At 48.5% G+C, this 20556-nt stretch overlaps 1 protein-coding gene across 1 annotated transcript in view; it reads right to left on the bottom strand.

The window, feature by feature from the left end:
* The window catches only part of FAAH2 (fatty acid amide hydrolase 2), a 153808-nt gene that overhangs the window by 71925 nt on the left and 61327 nt on the right, over nucleotides 1-20556 (bottom strand). Inside the window, exon 5 of the mRNA XM_078664081.1 lies at nucleotides 9645-9764. Within this exon, the coding sequence (XP_078520207.1) occupies nucleotides 9645-9764 (120 nt within the window). The remainder of the gene's footprint in view (nucleotides 1-9644; nucleotides 9765-20556) is intronic.

The following is a 20556-nucleotide window of genomic DNA, read 5'->3' as shown; positions in this document are numbered from 1 at the left end:
AAGCATTCAGCCATCGGGATGTCCCCTTTCTTTTGCCTCCAAGGACGTCACCCTCGCACCACTGCCTGGGAGGAGCCTCTGGATAGCCCACTGCCCACTGTGTGGTCTTATCATGAGACACTCCACGACATCTGGCAACAGGCACGGTTCGAGTTGGCCAAAGCAAAGGACACCTACAAGGAGCATGCTGACGCTCACAGACAACAGGAACCCACGTATCGCATGGGTGATAGGGTGTGGCTTTCCATTCGGCACTTGAACGTGCATGGGCCCAAGAAGCTGCTGCCTCGTTTTGTGGGTCCCTTTGTTATCCAGAAGGTGGTCAACCCTGTGGCCATGAGGCTGTCGCTTCCTCCGCACATGAAAATCCATCCGGTCTTCCATGTCTCCCTTCTGCGTGCAGTCCAGTCTGGTGGCTCCGTACCATCTCCCCCTTCTCCGGTGGTGGTGGAGGGCCATGTTGAGTATGAGGTCAGGGCGATCCTGGGGTCCCGTCGTACCAGGGGCAAGCTCTTCTACCTTGTGGACTGGAAGGGGTACGGTCCTGATGAGCGGTCCTGGGAACCCTTGTCCCATGTGTGCCACGCTCCTGTTCTGGTTCGTGCTTTCCATCTGATTCATCCCCTGAGCCCTCGCCCTGTCTCTCTTTTCTGATTTCCAGGGGGTGTGGGGGGGGGTTCTGTTCTAGGGGGGGGTGCTGTCACGGTTCGCGGCGATACCGCGGCCGGCCATCTCCGCATGCACACATAGAACGCCGGATACTCACTTCCGGTCGGAAGTTGAGTCCCCGGTCTAGTCCCGGGCAGCAACCTGGGAGCACAGAAGCACTTCCGGGGGAAACGCTTAAACATCGCGTTTCCCGCCGGCTCTGTACTTTGGATTCCGTGCTGGAGGTTTCCGTGAGGCGGACTGCTTTCGCCTTTTGCCGAGACCTGCCAGTCTCTCTCCGAGTCAAGCCGCGCTGGAGCGCTGCTCAGCTGTTACGTCAGCTACTCGCGGTGGAGCGCTTGCTGAGGCTCACCTGTCACTTCAGAGTCACCACGCTGGAGCGCTGTTCTGTCCTCACGCTTGCTTGTAGTTCCTCCTGGGTGATCCAGGGAAGTGCCTGTTAGTATTTCTTTTACCCTTGCCGCGCAGGAGCGCCTTGAGGGTGTTTATAGACCTTACCAGGAGTGTTTTGTTTTTTGGGTCTTGTACATTTCGTTTTCCCACCGCGCAGGAGCGCTACTGGGGAAACAGCTCAGCTAACAGACAAGTGTTGCTGGACTACGCACTATTACCGGATACATGGGCCAGAGCGCTTGTGTTCCTGTTTTGAATTAGTTCATTTGCCACTGCGCAGGAGCGCTTCTTTTTGGTTTGGACTTGGGTGAAATCGCGCAGGAGCGCCTTACCTGAGCTTTTGTATTCCGGAGCTGAACCTGTCTGTGGACCTGATTCCCGGAAGCCTTGGTGAGTCCTCAGAGGGTGACTAGGTCTGTGTGTGCATGTGTGGGGTGGTTCTTTTCTGTTCTGACCCCTTCTGATCTCACTCTTTCTTGGTTGTAGTTGACACCGGGACGCCCACCAGCTCCACGCTATTATTTAGTTCTACACCCTGGCTCCCATCCCTGCGTCCATCTCATCCCTGCTGGGTATTGCCTTCCACGAGGGTCAGGTGGGTACAGGGACGGGTGCTCTTGTCGTCTCTGCGGAATTGCGTCACAAGCAAAGGTAAGACTTGTGGGGCACCTGACAGAAGCCCAGACCCCCACACTCCGCGAGTGTCCCGTGGGCCCCGCCTTTACATTTGTGCTCGACGCGTCTTCCCGGCTCCTAGCCCGTTGGCTGGTGAGCCCCCTGAAAATGCCATCTTGAATCTAACTTGCTTTCCTGGTTGCTCCAGGCTTGCTCCTGCTTCCCTAAAAAGGAGAAGCGCCACAGACCTTGCTGGTCTGCAACAGAGCCAATCTCGACATCCTGCGTGGGTTGCGGTTGCCAAGGCTTGTTTGGGTCCAATCCGGATACCGACGCTGTAGTCATCTAGATCCATCGTGGGACAGCTCGAATTGAGCTCCTTGTCATCGTTGATGCCTCCTGGACCTCGTGGCTGAAGAGACAAACTCACCTTCACCTTAAAGCACCCAACATCGCCTGGTTCCATCCTGGTCACTGGCTAGTGACCCAGACTCTGTCCCCTCTGCTTTCAGGTTCTTCACACCTCCGATTCACCCTTGGATCCACCCGGATACTTTTCCTCTGGTCGCCTGCAGCACATTTTTGCAGCTCTCCATCGAAAACGACGACGAAACCCAACACCAAAAGACACCTATGCACCCGGCTTCCCTGGGTGAGGTAACACGAGTACTCCGGTGCTCCCGTGGGTCTTAACTCTCGAAGTGTCCTAGTTTAAAAGGGTTCCATCCTAGTCCATCCGTAAGTGTCCTTAAACTGTAACTTTGTAACTTTTACGAGCTCCATAGAAAGTCAATGGGAACCCGCCTCTGTGTTTAGCACTGCGGCGTCTTCCGTGGGCCTCCTACTTCCTAACAACTGGTCGTTTAGTGTAGCCCCTGCGATTCTACAGGCCCTAGGCCTGCTTTCTAACTCTCTCGTGGTACTTATACCACTTTCTTAGTATATGGTTAGTGAGGCCCCCAGGGCAAAACGTATACTGTGCAACTTATCGTATATTAATTGTGTGACTTGTATTGTATTTTTACCTCTGACCTCTACTTGATACTACACGCTCGCGTAAGCGGCTGCTGCTCTCTTGCTGCCTCATATTTTAAAACGCCATATTTTAAAACTCACTTTATTTCACGTGCACTTGCACCACTGTGCTGCGCGATTTAGAACGCAGTTGCCTTTTCGCGCTGGGATATCGTCTGGGGTTGTATTTAGGTCATAACTGCATCATAATTGTGCCGCCACTCGCACTTTGCGGGATTTAGGACTCAGGACTCCCTGGAAGCGCATCGCGGTATTCGCGCCGCCATCTTGGGTGTGGGTAGCCAGGAGGTGCCGAATAACGGGCTCCATCTTGGGTGTGGGGCCAGAGATCGGCATCGCAGGAATCCCGTGCTCTGAAGAGCCTATTTAAGCGGATACCCCCTTCAGATCAGGTAGATTCTACTTGATACTGCACGCTCGCGTAAGCGGCTGCTGCTTTCTTGCTGCCTCATATTTTAAAACGCCATATTTTAAAACTCACTTTATTTCACGTGCACTTGCACCACTGCGCTGCGCGATTTAGAACGCAGTTGCCTTTTCGCACTGGGATATCGTCTGGGGTTGTATTTAGGTCATACCTGCATCATAATTGTGCCGCCACTCGCACTTTGCGGGATTTAGGACTCAGGACTCCCTGGAAGCGCATCGCGGTATTCGCGCCGCCATCTTGGGTGTGGGTAACCAGGAGGTGCCGAATAACGGGCGCCATCTTGGGTGTGGGGCCAGAGATCGGCCTCGCAGGAATCCCGCGCTTTACGGTTATATAAGATGTGCCACTCTCAAGCGCGCAGCGTTGGCGCGCCAGAGGTAAGCCTGTTTGCGCCCGTTCGCGCACCGGTCGTGCTCAGTGCCAGTCACGCTGCCCGTACCTCCTCATCTCCAGTCACATACTCCAGGTCTGAGCTAATACACCTACGTCCCCAGGTAAGCCAAGTGCTGAGTACCAACTCTGGCAAGTCAGATGTGCTGTCCTGTGGTCTGCTCAATGTCCGCTCACTTTGTAAACACCACGTTGAAATAGCACTCCTCATAGATTCCTATGATTTGGATGTGCTTTTTTTAACCGAGACATGGACCCGAGCAGACAGCAATGTGGAACTTGGACTAGCCTGTCCAGCGGGCTATAAAATCATGCACTGCCCGAGGGTGGGGAATAGAGGTGGAGGAATTGGACTTATTTTTAGAGACTCCTTGGCCCTCTCCCTACTCGAGGTCAAAGCGGTCCAGGGGTTTGAACTCATGGGCTTCTCGATTAAAGGACATAAAGGGGTTTTACAGTCCGGGCTGCTCTGTTACAGACCACCGGGCTCCGCGCTGTCTAAGCTTCCAGACCTGGTGGACCTAATTTACAACCTTTCCAACTCGCATGCGAGTCTTCTTATTCTGGGGGATTTCAATCTGTGGCCTGATGGGCCCTTGGACACAGCATATAGAGAACTGTGCCAGGTCTGTGGCAACCTTCAGCTGCAACAGCTGGTGTTGTCCCAGACTCACACGAAGGGTCATGCTATGGACATGATCTTCGCAGAAGCCTCTCTGTTGGTAATCAGGGAAATAGCTTTTCAATGCTGGACAGACCACGCACTAGTCCGTTTTTCTCTCCACCTTCCTGTAGAGTCTCTCAGAAGGAATGGAGTGAATACCGACATAGCGAAGAGACAGTGGTCTAAGCTCTTGCATCACTCTGACCATCCACCCCTGCTTTCGGGGAGTTTTAACTTGATGGAAAGTGTTGAAGCAAGCTACTCTAGCCTGTGCCAGCAAATTACCAGCTCACTGGACACACTGGCTCCTCTACGGAAACCTAAGGTTAAACGCCAACCTGCCATGCCCTGGTATTCTTCCAACTTATTCCAACTGAAACATCGATGCAAGCAGGCGGAAAGGGTTTGGAGGAAGTCATATTCTGAGAATGCTAAGTCTTTATATAAACTAGCATTGCTTGAATACAAAGCCCAAATTAATTGCGCCAAAGCAAAATATTTCGAGGTCACGCTGACACAGGCAACTAACAAAGCGCAGACTTTATTCAAAATAGTAAATGACCTCGCTAGGCCCGAATGCGCGGTGAATAACATCCCAGCCTCACAATCCCTCTGCGACTCGTTAGCAAAAGCGTTTGAGGACAAAATCGCAAATATCTTAGATGCCCTTACTGCCTCAGGCACATGCGGCCCTCAATCTTTGGATACCTTTGTATCCTTTCCCGCCCTTGCTGAACCGGATGAATATACATCTCATCATCGGCTAGAGTGCTTTACCGTTCCCTCGTTGGATGAGTTTCGCATGCTAGCAAACGGGGTGACCTCGGGCTCTCCTCTGGATCCACTTCCCCACAGATATTGGAAACTATTTCAGGATGAACTTTTCCCACCTTTGCATTCCATCTGTCTTCAGTCCTTCAATTTGGCTATGGTCCCTGATAGCAGGAAGCTGGCGGTGGTCTCCCCTCTCCTAAAGAAGCCTACGCTCGACCCCACCTGTTTGTCGAATTATCGGCCAATCTCCTTGCTCCCTTTTCCAGTTAAGATCATGGAAAAACTTGTTACCCGGTCTCTTTCCAGCTTCTTGGAAAGTAACAACTGTCTGGAGATGGCCCAGTTCGGGTTCCGGCCAGCTCATGGTACGGAGTCGGCACTAGTGGTCGTGTTGGACAACCTTCGATCCCGGGTCGATAATGGTCGAGCAGCCTTTTTAGTGCTGCTCGACCTATCGGCCGCGTTCGACACGGTCAGCCATCCCATTCTTGTCAACAGGCTGGAGGAGGCCGGGATAGCTGGTTTGGCAAGGGACTGGCTGATTTCGTACCTTCGGAACAGGCATCAGGTGGTGGCTTTACCACCTTTTTGCTCAGGTATTAGGAGAGTGGGACAGGGCGTTCCGCAGGGGTCCGCGATCAGCTCCATCTTATTCAATCTGTATCTGTGCCCTCTGGTAAAACTGATCAAATCTTTCGGCATTTCAGTGATCAATTACGCCGATGACACCCAGCTCATCTTCTCCCTTGAAGGAGAAGATGCGGTGTCCACAGATACTTTCCATCGCTGTATGGCTGCCACGGCCGACTGGCTGAGGAAGAACTCCCTTCAATTTAATAGTTGCAAGACCGAGGTACTCCACTGCTCCTCGGACCGCGTCCCGCGTGCTCTGCCGTCTGACCTCTGGCCTTCTTCCTCCTTGGGTAAGGTGGTGGCGGTGGATTCTGCCCGTAACCTTGGAGTGATGTTTGACTCCAACCTCCAGCTGAACGGCTTTGTTGATAAAACTATCTCTACCTGTATGATGTTACTCCGCACTTTGCGGAAAATTCTCCCCTTGTTGCCTCTTCAGGCCAGGCCAGAGGTGGTGTGTGGCATTATCCTTAGCAGGATAGACTATTGTAATGCATTGCTCCTGGGGGCTCCTGGTAACCTGATCTCCAAGTTGCAGCGCATCCAAAACATGGCTGCAAAACTAGCCCTCTCTAGGCCTCGTGCTGCCTCCTCATCCCTTGCACTTAGAGATCTGCATTGGCTGCCAGTCCAGCAGCGAATTCTTTTTAAATCTTCTTGCCTGGTCTTTAAGGCTCTACATGACCTAGGTCCAGCTATGCTACGGAACCTCTTCTCTTAGTACCACGCAGCGAGACCGTTACGCTCTTCCTCATTACATGTGGTCGTGGTTCCAAGGATTCCCAGGATTCGGATGGGGGGCCGATCCTTTGGATATGCAGCCGCCAAGCTTTGGAACTCCCTCCCTCTATTCTTGAGGAGCTTGGAGGACTTCCCATCCTTCAAGAAAAATTAAAAAAGTCACCTTTTCCCTAGAGCTGGCTAAAAGCGTGTCTGTGTAAATGGTTCAGTGGAATCGGAAGCGCCAGGATACCCTTTGGGTGGCAGACCGCGCTATATAAGTGCACAATACATACATACATACCTCATAAAGAGTGCAGAGGGGTTGTGTTTAGATTAAATACATATATATTTGATATATACCTTGTGTGGTGTCCTTTCATTTGGAATTCAAGGGATTATATATGGTAAAACAACTTGCTTAATTCGCCTACTGAAGTCTTAACCTGAAGACTGCTGGTTCATGCTACCACTGGGATAGCTTTCTATAAGGTTGACTTTACAACCACCATCAAGAAGGGTCGATTAGACTGGTTGCAAGGTGCCCACTAGAACTAGTGGACATCATATGCCAGGCTAACCTCTCACAGGGAGCTTAAGTCAGGCACGTCTAGTTTCAGGGAAAAGACATCAGCCTTGCACAATAGCTACCACCATCTTCTGTAACACACACACGGAGTCCAATGGCCTCGAGCACACACCAGTGCAGTCACAGACAATAAGCTCACACTTTCAACATTCAGGGCAAGCACCTCCCTACATGTCTCCGACATGATGAAAGAAAAAGTCCTTGGTTAGGAGGAACTGAACATAATATTACATGGGAGAGCAGGTAGGCAGTTCAACTACACATACAGGTAAAAATGTCTTAGTTAAACAGACTAGATTGAAGGGAAAGTAGCCAACCTCAAGGAAAAGGGGTGCATTGTGGGTGCCCCTTGAGAAGGCCTCAGAGCCCAGCTCTGATGTGTCAGGTCAGTTTAAAACAGACTCACGAGGGCCCGTGTGTAGGAAGTTGGGTTTCTGTTGCAGTAACTCCCGTCCCACCCACTTTTTGCCAGATGTCTGATGGACCTTACCTTGGTGTGCCCTGGGTCCCTGCCAATCAGATTTCCAGGGCCTGTGTCCTTTTCCAAAACTGTACCTTTGTACCCCCAATTGGCACCTCTGGCCACATGTAATCCCCTTGTAAAAGGTACTACGGGTACCAAGGGCACGGTGACCAGGGAAGGCCTCTGAGGGCTGCAGCACATATTGTGCCACCCTTAGACGCCCTGTACCTTTACACTCACGCACTGCCCTTGCAGACCGCATGTTTAGCTGGGTGCACTATACAACTGGTGAGGGTACAGTTGCATGAGCACTGTACCTCTACAGTGTCTTAGTCTATTCTCAGACATTGTAAGCGTAGTAAAGCCTTAAAAGAGTATATGGTCTGGGAGTTTGTCATGACGAGCTCCACAGCACCATAATGGCTTTACGGAATTCTGTGAAGTTTGGTATCAAACGTATCAGCATAATAAACCCACACTGATGTAAGTTGGGGATTTACTATACAATGCCCTCAGAGGGCATCTTAGAGACACACCCTGAAAAACGAACAGCCTATGGTGGGTTCCCTGACTGGTAAACACCAGCCTGCTACCATGAGACAAGTTTCCAGGTCCCCTGGGGTAGGACCTATCGCTCCCTGAGCCCAGAAACAAAGCCTTTCAAGGGCGGAGGTGTTCACACCTCCCCCAAGCCAGGAAGAGCCATCTGTGGCAGGGGAGCTTCAAAGGCCGCGCCGCCTTTGTAATGAGACCCCCAGCTTCTCCTGCTATCAGAAGCAGGCCCTCTTCCTGTCTCCCCTCCTTTTCGGCCGGAAGACAGGCGGGAAAAATTAGAACAGCCCAGAAGGTGTGCCCACCTCTGCTAACCCCACCCCTCAGGTTGGGGAGGGGAGGTGAAGCCCACTCTTCAGTGTCTACCATCTTACAGATGGCAGGCACTCTCCAATCAGGATTAGGGATTGTGTTCACTCCCCCATATGGGGCGAGCACACCAAGGGTGTAGTCACGCTAAGGTCAGTATCCCATTGGCTACTGACCTCAAGACCCCAAAAATGCCCCCTAAGTACAGTACTTGGGGGGCAGCCCTGAACCAAGAAGACAGATTCCAGCAGTCTACGAAGAAGAACGACGAGAGAAGACATCCAGCAGAGAAGACTGCAGAGAAAACTGACTTGACTCGAGCCTTACCGGCCGGTTTGCAGTTTCCAGAGATCCTGACCCAAAAGTCGCCTTGTCCTGCAGCCAGCGACCTCCAGAAACCCTGGGAGGACTGACTGCCTTCAACAAAGACTGGATCTCCTGTGAACAGCAGCTCTGTTCAAAAGCAAACTCCCAAGACAGACTCTGATCCTGCCGAGGGCAAAGGAACCTGACGCGAGGAACCACCACTGCACCCGATGCCTACGGTCCAAGTCTGAGCGGCCCACCGGCCCCAGCAAGTACCCCAGCGCTCCAGAGTCCGAGTGCACTGAGGGTTGACCCCTCCAGGACTCCCTGACGTCGCCTGCAGCCTCTGCACGGAGACCTCCCCCAATCGCGAGTGGCCCGGTAAGGTGAAATCCGACCTCAAAAGACACCCCTGCATCCAGCTGCCCGGAGAAAAGAACCCGAGGTGCACCTACGTCCCCGAGCCCTCCTGCTTACCTGCCCAGCTGTTGGTTCATCCTGGAAGTTTTTCTGTACCGAGCCAGCAGCCCAAATGCAAAACTGGCAACTCCAATTGAAAACAACAGGGCACCCGAAGCCAAAGCAGCACCCTGCACCCGGCCACCCCTGTGACGCTGTGAGCGCACCTTGTGTGATAAATCAGATCCCCCTTGCCTAAGGGATGCGGGATTAGAAATCTATTGAATTATTGATTGATTGATTGATTAAGAGAGTTAAAGAGGCTAGGTTTAATTCTCAGAGGAAATGAGCTCAACATTCTGGGCAAGAAACTGGAACAGCAGAAAAACACATTCACAAAGGGAACGTCATGAAATACCAACATAGTTACATGTCTTCTATGCAATATACAAAGTTCTTTCTCAAACAGCATTCATCGGTTGTAAAGAGGCTATCCATTCCCTTTCACCACAAGATTTCTGTTTCATCCAGTGCCTACGTTTGGGCTGAAGGCTCTTGGAGTGGGAGGCAAACTTCAGCATTGCTTCAGAAGTGGCTGGTACTAACTCTGACACCAAGATGCACCTGCATTTAGATCGCTCCCCCTCAATCCTCATTAGGCCTGCAGTCAGTTTGCACCCCCCCTTCCCAGCTCCAGGTGTACCTGTAGTGGGTTTGTGGCCATAGACCCCATTGAAGAAGGCAGGCATCCGAATACTTCCCCCGATATCAGAGCCCACTCCAATGACTGATCCCGCAGCTGCCAGGATACAGCCCTCGCCACCTGTAGGAAAAGAAGGAAATGTTACGAGTCAATGAAAACAGGAAGCAAAGCAAGAGAAAGCTGCACTCAGCAAAACACATGTAATGTTACTTACCCCTTGGGACCAATCCCATACTGAGCGCTGCTTCCAATCCCGGGCTACTACACATGCTGGCTGTCATAATCTAATCAAAGTTTCCAGGAGGCTGAATGCTAAGAAATCTATATTGTGGCTGATACGTGGGGGCCTGGCCATGGGCGTCTGGACGACGGAGGTGACGCTGGCTACCACTGGTTTGAAGTACCTTGGGGGATACATCTCGGATACTCAATCGATTTCATGGGAAAAGAATATTGCCCCCATTTGGACGTGCACTCAGGCAGAGATGGATTCGTAGTCGCGTATGCCCCTCTCTATACAGGGCAGATCAGCTATTTTAAAAATGGTATCCCTTCCTCGTCCCCTTTACCAACTACAGAATCACCCTTTCCAGATAGCGCCCTCCTGTTTCGTCAGCTGAACTCCAGGCTCAGCCGCTTTTTGTGGCACGATCTAGCGGCTATGGTGTCCCTTAAGACATGTTTTCAATCAACCTATTGTGGGGGTATCGCGACCCCCGATATCCAATCATACCATGCAGCCTCCCACCTTTTAGTCCTAAACGACTGGTGGTACGGTGTTAGCAATGATCCGGCATATCGGGTAGAGGAAAGGTTGATGGGGGACAAGTTGCCGCACCGGTTGCTCTGCACTAAGAGGGAGCAACGCAAGCTACTGCCTGCAACTCGTGTTGTCTTTGGTGTGTGGACCGACTCGCTGCGTCGGGTGGGGTGGCTTAAGCGACTGACAGGAGAGACCCCTCTTTGGCTGAGTCGCCTCATGCCACAGGTAACTGATCTGGTAGGATTTAAGCAATGGGACACTATAGGTATATCTACCCAGGTTGACGTTATGCATGGTGACACTTTGAAATCGTTTCAAGACCTCCGACTTGAAAACGACATGCCACGTGCTCAATTTCACAAGTATCTGCAGCTGAGACATGCCTTATCCCCATATATTGCTTGCCTAGACCCCCTTCCCGAATTTAACCCTATTTAGGTTAAAGTATTTATGGGGGATTTGGGGGATCATAAAACCCCAAAGATTTACCAAACGCTAGTGACAAATCTCTCCATGACAATAGATCCCCTTGGTGAGAAATGGCAGACAGACTTGGGCTCCCTGGACAGTGATGGCTGGAGAGAAGCCCTTGAGATCCCGAGATACGCAGCAACTGCATCGCATCTTAGGCTTATTCATTTCAACTATTTACACCGCACCTATTGAGGTTACGTAGTTTTTAGCCTCGCTTCGCTACAGCCGCCATTTTGCGTTTAGTCGCCATTTTATGTTGCCTCACTCAGGCAGCACGGCTAACGCAGACAAAATGGTCTTTTCTGCCCCTTTCAGCTGTTCGATGTTTTTCTCGTCAAGGAGCAACCTTTGTCCTTGTGTGCGATACTGATGTCAGGGTCCGGCCGAGTTCGCAAAGCCATGTCCAGACTGATTAATTCATGACTTACTCCACTGTTTGGGTCCCACCATTCTTCTCTACCTTATCTTATTTAACTGGCCTTCGCTATTCTCTCCGTGTGTTCTCTTGTTACATAGCTCCTCTTTTGAAGCATTCTACACATGTTTTGCCACCTGCAAATTGAATTACGGGCACTGGTGTTGATTAACCTGATGGGAGGAGAGCACACGGGGTCTGAAAGGAGGGTGTGTTTTAGACATCTGATAGCTTGTTTTTGAACTATTCCTATTTGTCAGTTTTGTGTATATTGGGAGTTGTCATTGTGAACTTGTGTGGTATAATAGACTGTGCGCCACAGATTGAAGTGGCAGTCTCTTGAGAACCTACCTGTGTGGTACTTCTTAGATAACTGTGCTTAGCTGCAGCTAATAAAACTACTTTTCTACGCCAACCAGAGTGTCCTGTGTCTCTGTAGGTCGAGGCAGGTGAACTCGGAGATCTTAGGCGTGCCCTGCGCCGCTCGGCCCATAAGGCCGGGTTCTCCAATTGGCGGCCCAACGTGTGGGCGACTTCAGCGGTAGTAGTTTTGCCCGAGAGTCGTGAGGAGCTTCGCAAGAAAATTCCGGAGGATTTCGCGAACCACGTGAGCGACCCCTTCATGTCGAAGTGGACCGAAGGTCTTTTGAAGCGTGGCTACTCCTTCCCGACGGCTGCTGACGACTGCTGCCCTGACTGTCGCCCTGCCTTGGCCCTTTGGTGATGATTGGTATCGCGAGACGATAGACGGACATCTGCTGGCGTGAGAAAAGCATTTAGTTAAGTATTTGTGGGTAGCGCCCACTTTCTTTGTTTTTGTATTTTGTTATTCGATTAGCTCGCTAACCGAAGCTAAGGGGTAAGTACGTTTGTGCTGTGACTCTATTGTCTAAGAATCCCTGGACGTTTGTTACGAAATGCCTGGATTTAGTAAGTTTAAGAAATTTTGTTGTTGTGGATGTTTTGCGGATTCCCGATTGAAGGATTCTTGTCCGATCCCTCCAGTTGGAACTCCTACTTACGAACTTTACTCAAAGCACGGTCTGGGTCCTATAGTTTTTAGTGAAATATGGGCCTGTTACACTAAAAAGGACGGTGTTTTGCAGTGGCCACAAAATGGGTCTTTTGAGCCAGATATATTAGATAATTTGGAAGCGATTTTATTCAAGAGAAAAGCCCGGCCGGCAATGTTTGACTCCTTTCGCCTATGGCGCAAGGAAGCCAAACAGAAAGAAATTAAGCAATTGAAGAAAGATAAGAAAGAACAGAATATGTCGATTCTACAGGCTGCCCAACAGTTTAAAAATGACGAAGCTGATCAAACGATTGAGGTTTCAGAAAGACAACATCGCATGGCAATAGATAGATGCTATCCTGTATTGCCTACGGTACCAAAGAGTAAAACTCCTGATGATGATTCTTTCATGTCCCATTTATTGACATTACCTCCGCCTTATGTGTTAGGAGCTAATGCACCGCCATTACAGCCCGCTGCCAATGCAGCCGCTGTACTTCCTGCGCAGTTGCCTGTCCCTGTGATTCCGCCTCAACTCCCTCTGCCCGCAATATCGGTACCCCAATCTCCTGTGCCTCAGCCTTCTCCATCTGCTGTTTCTTTTGCTACAGATTCCTCTTCTGTCTTACAGAATACTTTGTCCCCCGTTTTAGTGTCAGATTCCCCTGCAGCTCGACGGCGTTTAGTCGACACTGTCTCAGGTCTGTTGTCACCTTTTCTTGGACCCCATTTCTTCTCTGCTGCCTCGTCTAGGAGGCAATCTCGTAGTCAATTTCCAGATTTGGAAGAACGGACTAAATTAGATTCCCTTGCCTATAATTGGATCATGAGTCGCGTACAGTATAGTACACATGATATCTTAGATACTTTCCTACAATGGAACGCGCCCACACAGAGATACGTGTTTGATGTCATGTGTAATTCTCTAATTAAGGAATGGGGAGACGTAGATTTAGACTCGCCTCCTCAGGATTTATTCGACATACAGGATCAATTTGATAAGGGACTTATTGTGGGTCCTGCTGTAGAGCATGCTGTTCAGAAACTTGTTGCTTTTCGATCTACCCTTTTCTCTCAAAATTCTCTTGAGCCTGATCCCACGGTTCGTCGTAAAACGGCGCAATACCCAATGCGAGAAGTTCCTCCGATATGGAGAGATGCGGTTCCTCAAGCAGGTGCTAATCCTGGTGTTCCTGCTCACTTTCAATGTATATGGGTACACGATCCTTGGAAAAGGTCGGAAGTATTAGCGCTCAAACAGTCTTTACCGGACCCTCGTAAGAATCCTGCGGGATATTATAAAGAGCTGTCTCAGACTGTTGACGCTTGTATTATGAATTTGGCAGATATTGACTTACTTATGGGGAATGTAGTCCCACAAGCAATATGGAGCAAGATTCGTAGGCAGGATCATGCGGTAGCTCTAGGTGGTGATTGGGCTGCCATTACAGCTGCGGATGCAGGTCAAGTGGGTGGGGCCAAACCGGATGCCCTGATCACAGAATTGCCTGGAAAAATAATAGACTTGATGAAAACTTTAATGCCTGCGATGCGTGTTAATTGGGATAAGTTAGCCGCGTGTAAGCAAAAGACGGATGAAAGTGTCTCGGACTTCTTTACTCGGTTTGAGGAGACCTTCATCGACCATAGTGGGCAGGATATGAGTACTGAAGGTGGACAACAATTGTTCGTAGACAAATTTGTTTTTAATTTACTTCCAGTATTATCGAATAAATTAAAACAATCAGAGAGTTCTTGGGCTGTCTCTTCCACTGCTCAGATATTGGCTACTGCTCAATATTATGAGAATAGGGATAAGGAGGACAAGGAGAAAGCGGAGAAAAAGACTAAAGATTTGAAAACAAAAGTCCTTCTGCAACAGGCTTATCCCCCTCGTTCTTCTCAGCCCTCATTTTCACAGCCCCCGCCGTTTCAGAGGTTGTTGCAGAAGCCAGTTTCCTCAGTTCCACGAGCTCCATTGGGTCCTAATCAGTGTGCTTATAGTAAAGAAGATGGTCATTTTAAGAATACTTGTCCAATTTTATTACAACGGTATGGTGGATCATTGGCACCACGGGGTCGTGGTGATTCTCGATCCATATCCAGAGGAAGGGGTCGTGGTGCGCCACCTCAGGAACGACGTCCCTCTCCCTCTCAGGACTCTACGAATTATTTTGATCAGCAGCATTCTCAATCTGCACAATACTACAATGATGACTATTGTTTCGATAATGAGGACGTTGCTTTCCATACTAGCTAGGACAGCCATAGGCAAAGTAAGGGAGTCATATCAGTTCCAGTAGATCAGGAAGGACCTTATGTTGATGTTATGGCATTAGGTGTTACAGAACCATTTCTCTTGGATACTGGTGCTATGGGAAGTTCTATAATGCATTCTAAACTCCCTGGGGCACCTTTGTCTGGCTTAACAAATGTTTCTGTAGGATTCTCTGGCGCCCCAGTTTCAAATTCTATCTCTTGTCCTTTGCCCATTTCTATTGGTCCTTATGATTTAGAAGCTCCACTCCTTTTAACGACGGGGTGCGGAGAAAATTTGTTGGGTTTGGACCTACTGAAACGTTTACATGCTACGCTGTATTGTTCACCCTCTGGTGTGCACCTTACTTTAGGTGATAAGTTGACTTCTCCAATGTATGTATCTAAAGAACAGCTACCACCCGAGTTGCGTTCACTTCCTGCTACACTTTGGGCTGTGGGTCCAAATGACGTTGGCTTGTTGCAAATTCCACCATATGTAATTACTGTTAAAGACAATGTTAAGATGCCACGTGTTCCACTATATAAAATATCCAGTGATGGTGAGAGAGCTTTGTTGGCCATTGTTCATGATTTGGTTCAGAAGGGTGTGGTTGAAGAAACTAGAGGAAACGTTTGCAATAGTCCTGTTTTGCCTATTCTTAAACGTACTGATCCCTCTCAACCACCTGTGTATCGTTTTGTAATTGATCTTCGAGAGGTCAACAAAATTGTCCCTCAATTTCCTGTTGTGCCAGATATCACAGCTTTGCTTACCATGATTCCTGCTTCAGCAGGTTGGTTCTCAGTGATCGATCTTAAAAATGCTTTCTTTAGCATTCCCATTGCCGAAGAAAGTAGGGATCTTTTCGGCTTCTCTCTCGGAGGCCGCAGCTTCCGGTTTAAGCGCGCACCCCAAGGCTATTGTGAAAGCCCTTCAATATACAGTCAAGCTTTGAAGTCACAACTTGATACCTTTTCTTTGCCCTCAGGTGCCACTCTTATCCAATATGTGGATGATTTGTTGATCGCTGCAGATTCTGAAAATGTTTGTAAAACAGCAACTTTATCGCTCCTACGGCATTTGTCTGATTCACATCATAAAGTATCGTCTTCCAAGTTACAATATTGCCGACAAGAGGTTACCTATTTAGGTCATCTCTTGTCGAAGGAGGGAAGGCGATTGACTCCAGAACGTATTCATGCAATTGCACGAATGCCTGTACCGTCCACACAAAGAGAAGTGCGTGCTTTCCTAGGCATTACCTCTTACTGTAGACAGTGGATTCCAAATTTTTCCCTTCTTGCTAAACCACTGTTGGCACTTACACTTAAAGACACGCCCCAGCCTTTGCCTTGGACTGATGAATGTCAAAAGAGTTTTTCTGTTTTGCTTACTGCTTTGTGTTCTGCTCCTGTGTTGGGTACTCCAGATTACAGTAAACCTTTCACACTCTATGTGCATGAAAGGGAAGGTTGCGCATTATCAGTGTTGACGCAACGATTTGGCGACAAACAGAGGCCGTGTGCCTATTTTTCTGCAACATTAGATCCAGTAGCTAAGGCATTACCTGGTTGCCTTAGAGCAACAGCAGCAGCGGTAATTTCTATTCGTCAGTCCGCTGGACTAGTGCTAGATCATACTCTTAATGTTATGGTGCCACATGCAGTAGATACTCTTCTTAATAGGATGAAAACTCAGCATTTAACGAGTGCTCGCTTGTCTGGATACGAGTTGACACTTCTGGCTAGTCACATACACATAAAAAGATGTAATGTCCTGAATCCAGCAACATTGTTGCCTGCTTTGGATGCTAGCAATGTACAAGATCAGCATGATTGTTTTCTTCGCACTGAAGAAGAAACGAAGGGTCGAATAGACCTTAAGGACACACCACTTGTGGATCCGGATGGGATCCTATGGGTAGATGGGTCATGTTTCAAGCTCCCTATTGGTGAAACCACAGCTGCTTATGCAGTAACAACGCTGTATACAGTGGTAGAAACTGCACGCATTCCGCATAATTCAGCGCAAGCTGCAGAATTGATTGCGTTGACAAGAGCATGTGTGTTGGCGAAAGAGAAGAGAGTGACTGTCTATACCGACAGCCAATATGCATTTGGCGTCGCCCATAGTTTTGGTCGTTTGTGGAGGGAAAGAGGATTCTTTACCTCCCACGGCACCAAGATACAGCATGGTCAGTTGGTAACTGACCTTCTTGAATCACTTGCCCTGCCTTCTCAAATAGCGATTGTGAAGTGCAGTGCGCACAAAAAGATTACTGATAATGTGAGTCAAGGAAATGCGTTTGCAGATGAGATAGCGAAGGAAACAGCGAGGAATGTTGGAAGTCGCATGTATGTTGCAGGCCCTGCTAGATGGGTTGCAGAAGCTGGGGGCCTCCAAGACAAGTTCTGCTCACAACTCGTACAGCTGTCAAGGTCCTGGGGAAAAAACATTGGATCCACGGTGTGCACTGCAAAAGGGTACCATTGCCTTTGCCGTATGACCAGTGGGTCCGAGAAGGTATTGGTGACAGTGAGTTTGAGCAGGTACCCAGTTTTGTGCCGTTCAGCAGTGCACACCTGGATTGGACTAGCTCGGAGAAAGAGGACGATGATGTTCTACAGGAAGCTGTACCCGTTCATCTGAAACTCGATACAACAGATCCCGAACATTTATTCCAGGACCAGACAACGCTGGGAAAGAAGCGATATAATCTGAGGAAAAGATCCCCTAAGGACAATCAGTTTTGACTTTCACTTTTTTTAAACTCTATTAATAAAAATTATTTTTTCCTTCCCTTATCCATCAAGTTGCAGGGTCACGGTAGGAGTCTTGAGCTGTGACCTGAATAGTGACTAGGTCAACAGGACTTGCAGTGTCATAGGACGGCTAACAATCACAGCCAAGTGATTAAGGAAGATTATCGTGAGCGACGCCTTTAGAGTAATGGATAGTGCAGGGAAAGGAAGTGATATTAAAATGTTGAAGAGAGCTCATTATAAGAAATTATTATTTGGTCGTTGTGGCGTAGCCCTATGTGTTTTACTAGGTTTAAGTAGTTTATTAGCATGCATAGGATGGACTATTCATGTCCTGCAGTCAGTGCCTGTTCCCGTTTCCGTCCCTCTAACTCCCTCTACTACTGTTTCACCGCATAGGTTTTACTCACTCCCAGATCACGAGCAAATGAGAAGAATGGAATATATTAACAATTCGTTTATTCAACTGTTACACCAGCATCAATTGATAGTAAATGTTACTGATTGTTGGGTATGTGGTCTCATACCACATAATACACAAAGAGGAATGCCGTATTTAGTCCTCCCCTTCTCATACGAAGGTTCTGCTTGGGCCTATCTGGCTATGTTTTCCAATGCATACCAGAACTTACTTCGATAACCTTCTGGTGGATCCTATAATTGTGGAGTGGATTTCAGTCATAGTTCTTTGATAAAGGGCATTGTAACTATGGCCAAGATTGCTGATATCATCAAGATTCCCAAAGATGAAAAGAGAGCGTACGATGGGTGGAACATAACTCGCTATACTCTTAGCCTTACTGACAAGCTTAAGCAACAGAGTTCTGCACCGATTTGGGTACTACCTCAAAGAGGTCGTTTGTGCTTGCAAATAAACGGTCAGAATACCAAACCTAAGCAAGAGAGAAGCAACTGTTCCCACACTTATGTCTATACTCCTTCTACACCCGCACCATTAGTGGCTTCACGAGGTACATATTTCATCTGTCATGATAAAGCTTATACATGGCTTCCCACACACTTCTCGGGAACATGTTATGTAGCTTTTCTCCTCCCTCCTACATACACCGCTCCCGCTGATTATCATAGGAAGAGAGTTGCTAGAGGAGTGTTAGATTCAGAAGATACAGCAGGGCAGGAAGGAGGGGATTTTCTGAAAGGGTTTCTTCCCTTTTGGGGTCCGATGGCCAATAGTAAAAATATCAGACAGTTGATCCGTGTGGTTGATGCCACAATCAATGTAACTTCTGGAGCTCTGAAAAATGTGACTGCTGAGCTTCAGGCGGATCGACTTATGACCTTACAGAATAGAATGGTTTTAGACATAATACTTGCAGATAAAGGAGGAGTTTGCAAATTGATTGGGTCCAGTTGTTGCATTTATATTCCTGTCAACGCCCCTACAGTATACCAAGCCATCTCTAAGCTACATGTCATCTCTGAGTCTATCCACCAAGATACTGGAGATTGGTCTGTGATGGGATGGTTTTGGGGACTACTGTCCACTTGGGGATGGAAAGTGCTAACTTTCCTTGGAATGATTTTAGCACTCGTCTTTTCTTGTTGTCTTTGTCTACAGTGTGGTCCAGCTATTTGTGGACTCTGTGCCACAATCTGTGTCTCCAAACCAGTAGCACAACAGACAGAACACATTAAGATGATGGTGCAGCAACATCTTAGTGACCTCATGACCATTGATATCGACTCAGATTGAAATAGGTTCCTTTGTGCTTTGCCTGAGTATGGCAAAAGGAGGGTCTGAGGTTACGTAGTTTTTAGCCTCGCTTCGCTACAGCCGCCATTTTGCGTTTAGTCGCCATTTTATGTTGCCTCACTCAGGCAGCACGGCTAACGCGGAGAAAATGGTCTTTTCTGCCCCTTTCAGCTGTTCGATGTTTCTCTCGTCAAGGAGCAACCTTTGTCCTTGTGTGCGATACTGATGTCAGGGTCCGGCCGAGTTCGCAAAGCCATGTCTAGACTGATTAATCCATGACTTACTCCACTGTTTGGGTCCCACCATTCTTCTCTACCTTATCTTATTTAACTGGCCTTCGCTATTCTCTCCGTGTGTTCTCTTGTTACATAGCTCCTCTTTTGAAGCATTCTACACATGTTTTGCCACCTGCAAATTGAATTACGGGCACTGGTGTTGATTAACCTGATGGGAGGAGAGCACACGGGGTCTGAAAGGAGGGTGTGTTTTAGACATCTGATAGCTTGTTTTCGAACTATTCCTATTTGTCAGTTTTGTATATATTGGGAGTTGTCATTGTAAACTTGTGTGGTATAATAGACTGTGCGCCACAGATTGAAGTGGCAGTCTCTTGAGAACCTACCTGTGTGGTACTTCTTAGATAACTGTGCTTAGCTGCAGCTAATAAAACTACTTTTCTACGCCAACCAGAGTGTCCTGTGTCTCTGTAGGTCGAGCCAGGTGAACTCGGAGATCTTAGGCGTGCCCTGCGCCGCTCGGCCCATAAGGCCGGGTTCTCCACTATTTCAATAGATACCGGCTCTGAACGGCAGGATTGATCAACTCTCCCAGGTATCTCAGATGTGAGGCCGAGGAGGGTACACTATTGCATACTGTTTGGAGCTGCGATTCACTGGGTCAGGTCTGGAGGGGGGTTCTTCGGTGTCTATCGGAGGTGCACAGCTGGGTTCTACCTCATTAAACCTAGGCTTGTTCTCCTGCATATTAAGGATGAAATTGGGGGCAACATTTATTAAAGGTATTTACTATTCTTGGGTCTTACCATGGCCAAGAGGGATTTGCAAATGCGTGGAAGCATCCGTTTTCACCCAAATTGAGTGCCTGGAGGGCAGGTCTCTGCTGGTGTATGGCGCAGGAACAACCCATTTTTAAAGCGCGAGGGTGTCCTCAGAAGCACTTTACAATATGGAACCGATGGGCAGACTATAGGGGCTTTGTAGTGGAACCACCTCCGCCACACCCAGCCAAAATCGAAAATGTATAGTGACACAGCACCGGGCAGATTGGATGTACAGTTAGTCATGATGTGGGTGGAGGGGCATGCCCGGGATACTGTTTTATAGTATATGACACAGTGTTTTGAAATGTTTAGGGCTGTCGTTTTCAGGCCCGAATGGTTAAATGTTTTGTTTTACAACAATAATATAATAGTCACCTGCTCAATATTTAATATATGGATACGTGTATGGTATAATACTTTGCCTTGTCTGTAATTAGTATATCTGTTGA

Source organism: Lissotriton helveticus, chromosome 10, assembly GCF_964261635.1.
Source record: "Lissotriton helveticus chromosome 10, aLisHel1.1, whole genome shotgun sequence".
In the NCBI taxonomy this organism is placed as follows: domain Eukaryota; kingdom Metazoa; phylum Chordata; class Amphibia; order Caudata; family Salamandridae; genus Lissotriton; species Lissotriton helveticus.
The sequence above is the reverse complement of the archived record's forward strand: the minus strand, read 5'-3'. Positions and strand labels throughout refer to the sequence as shown.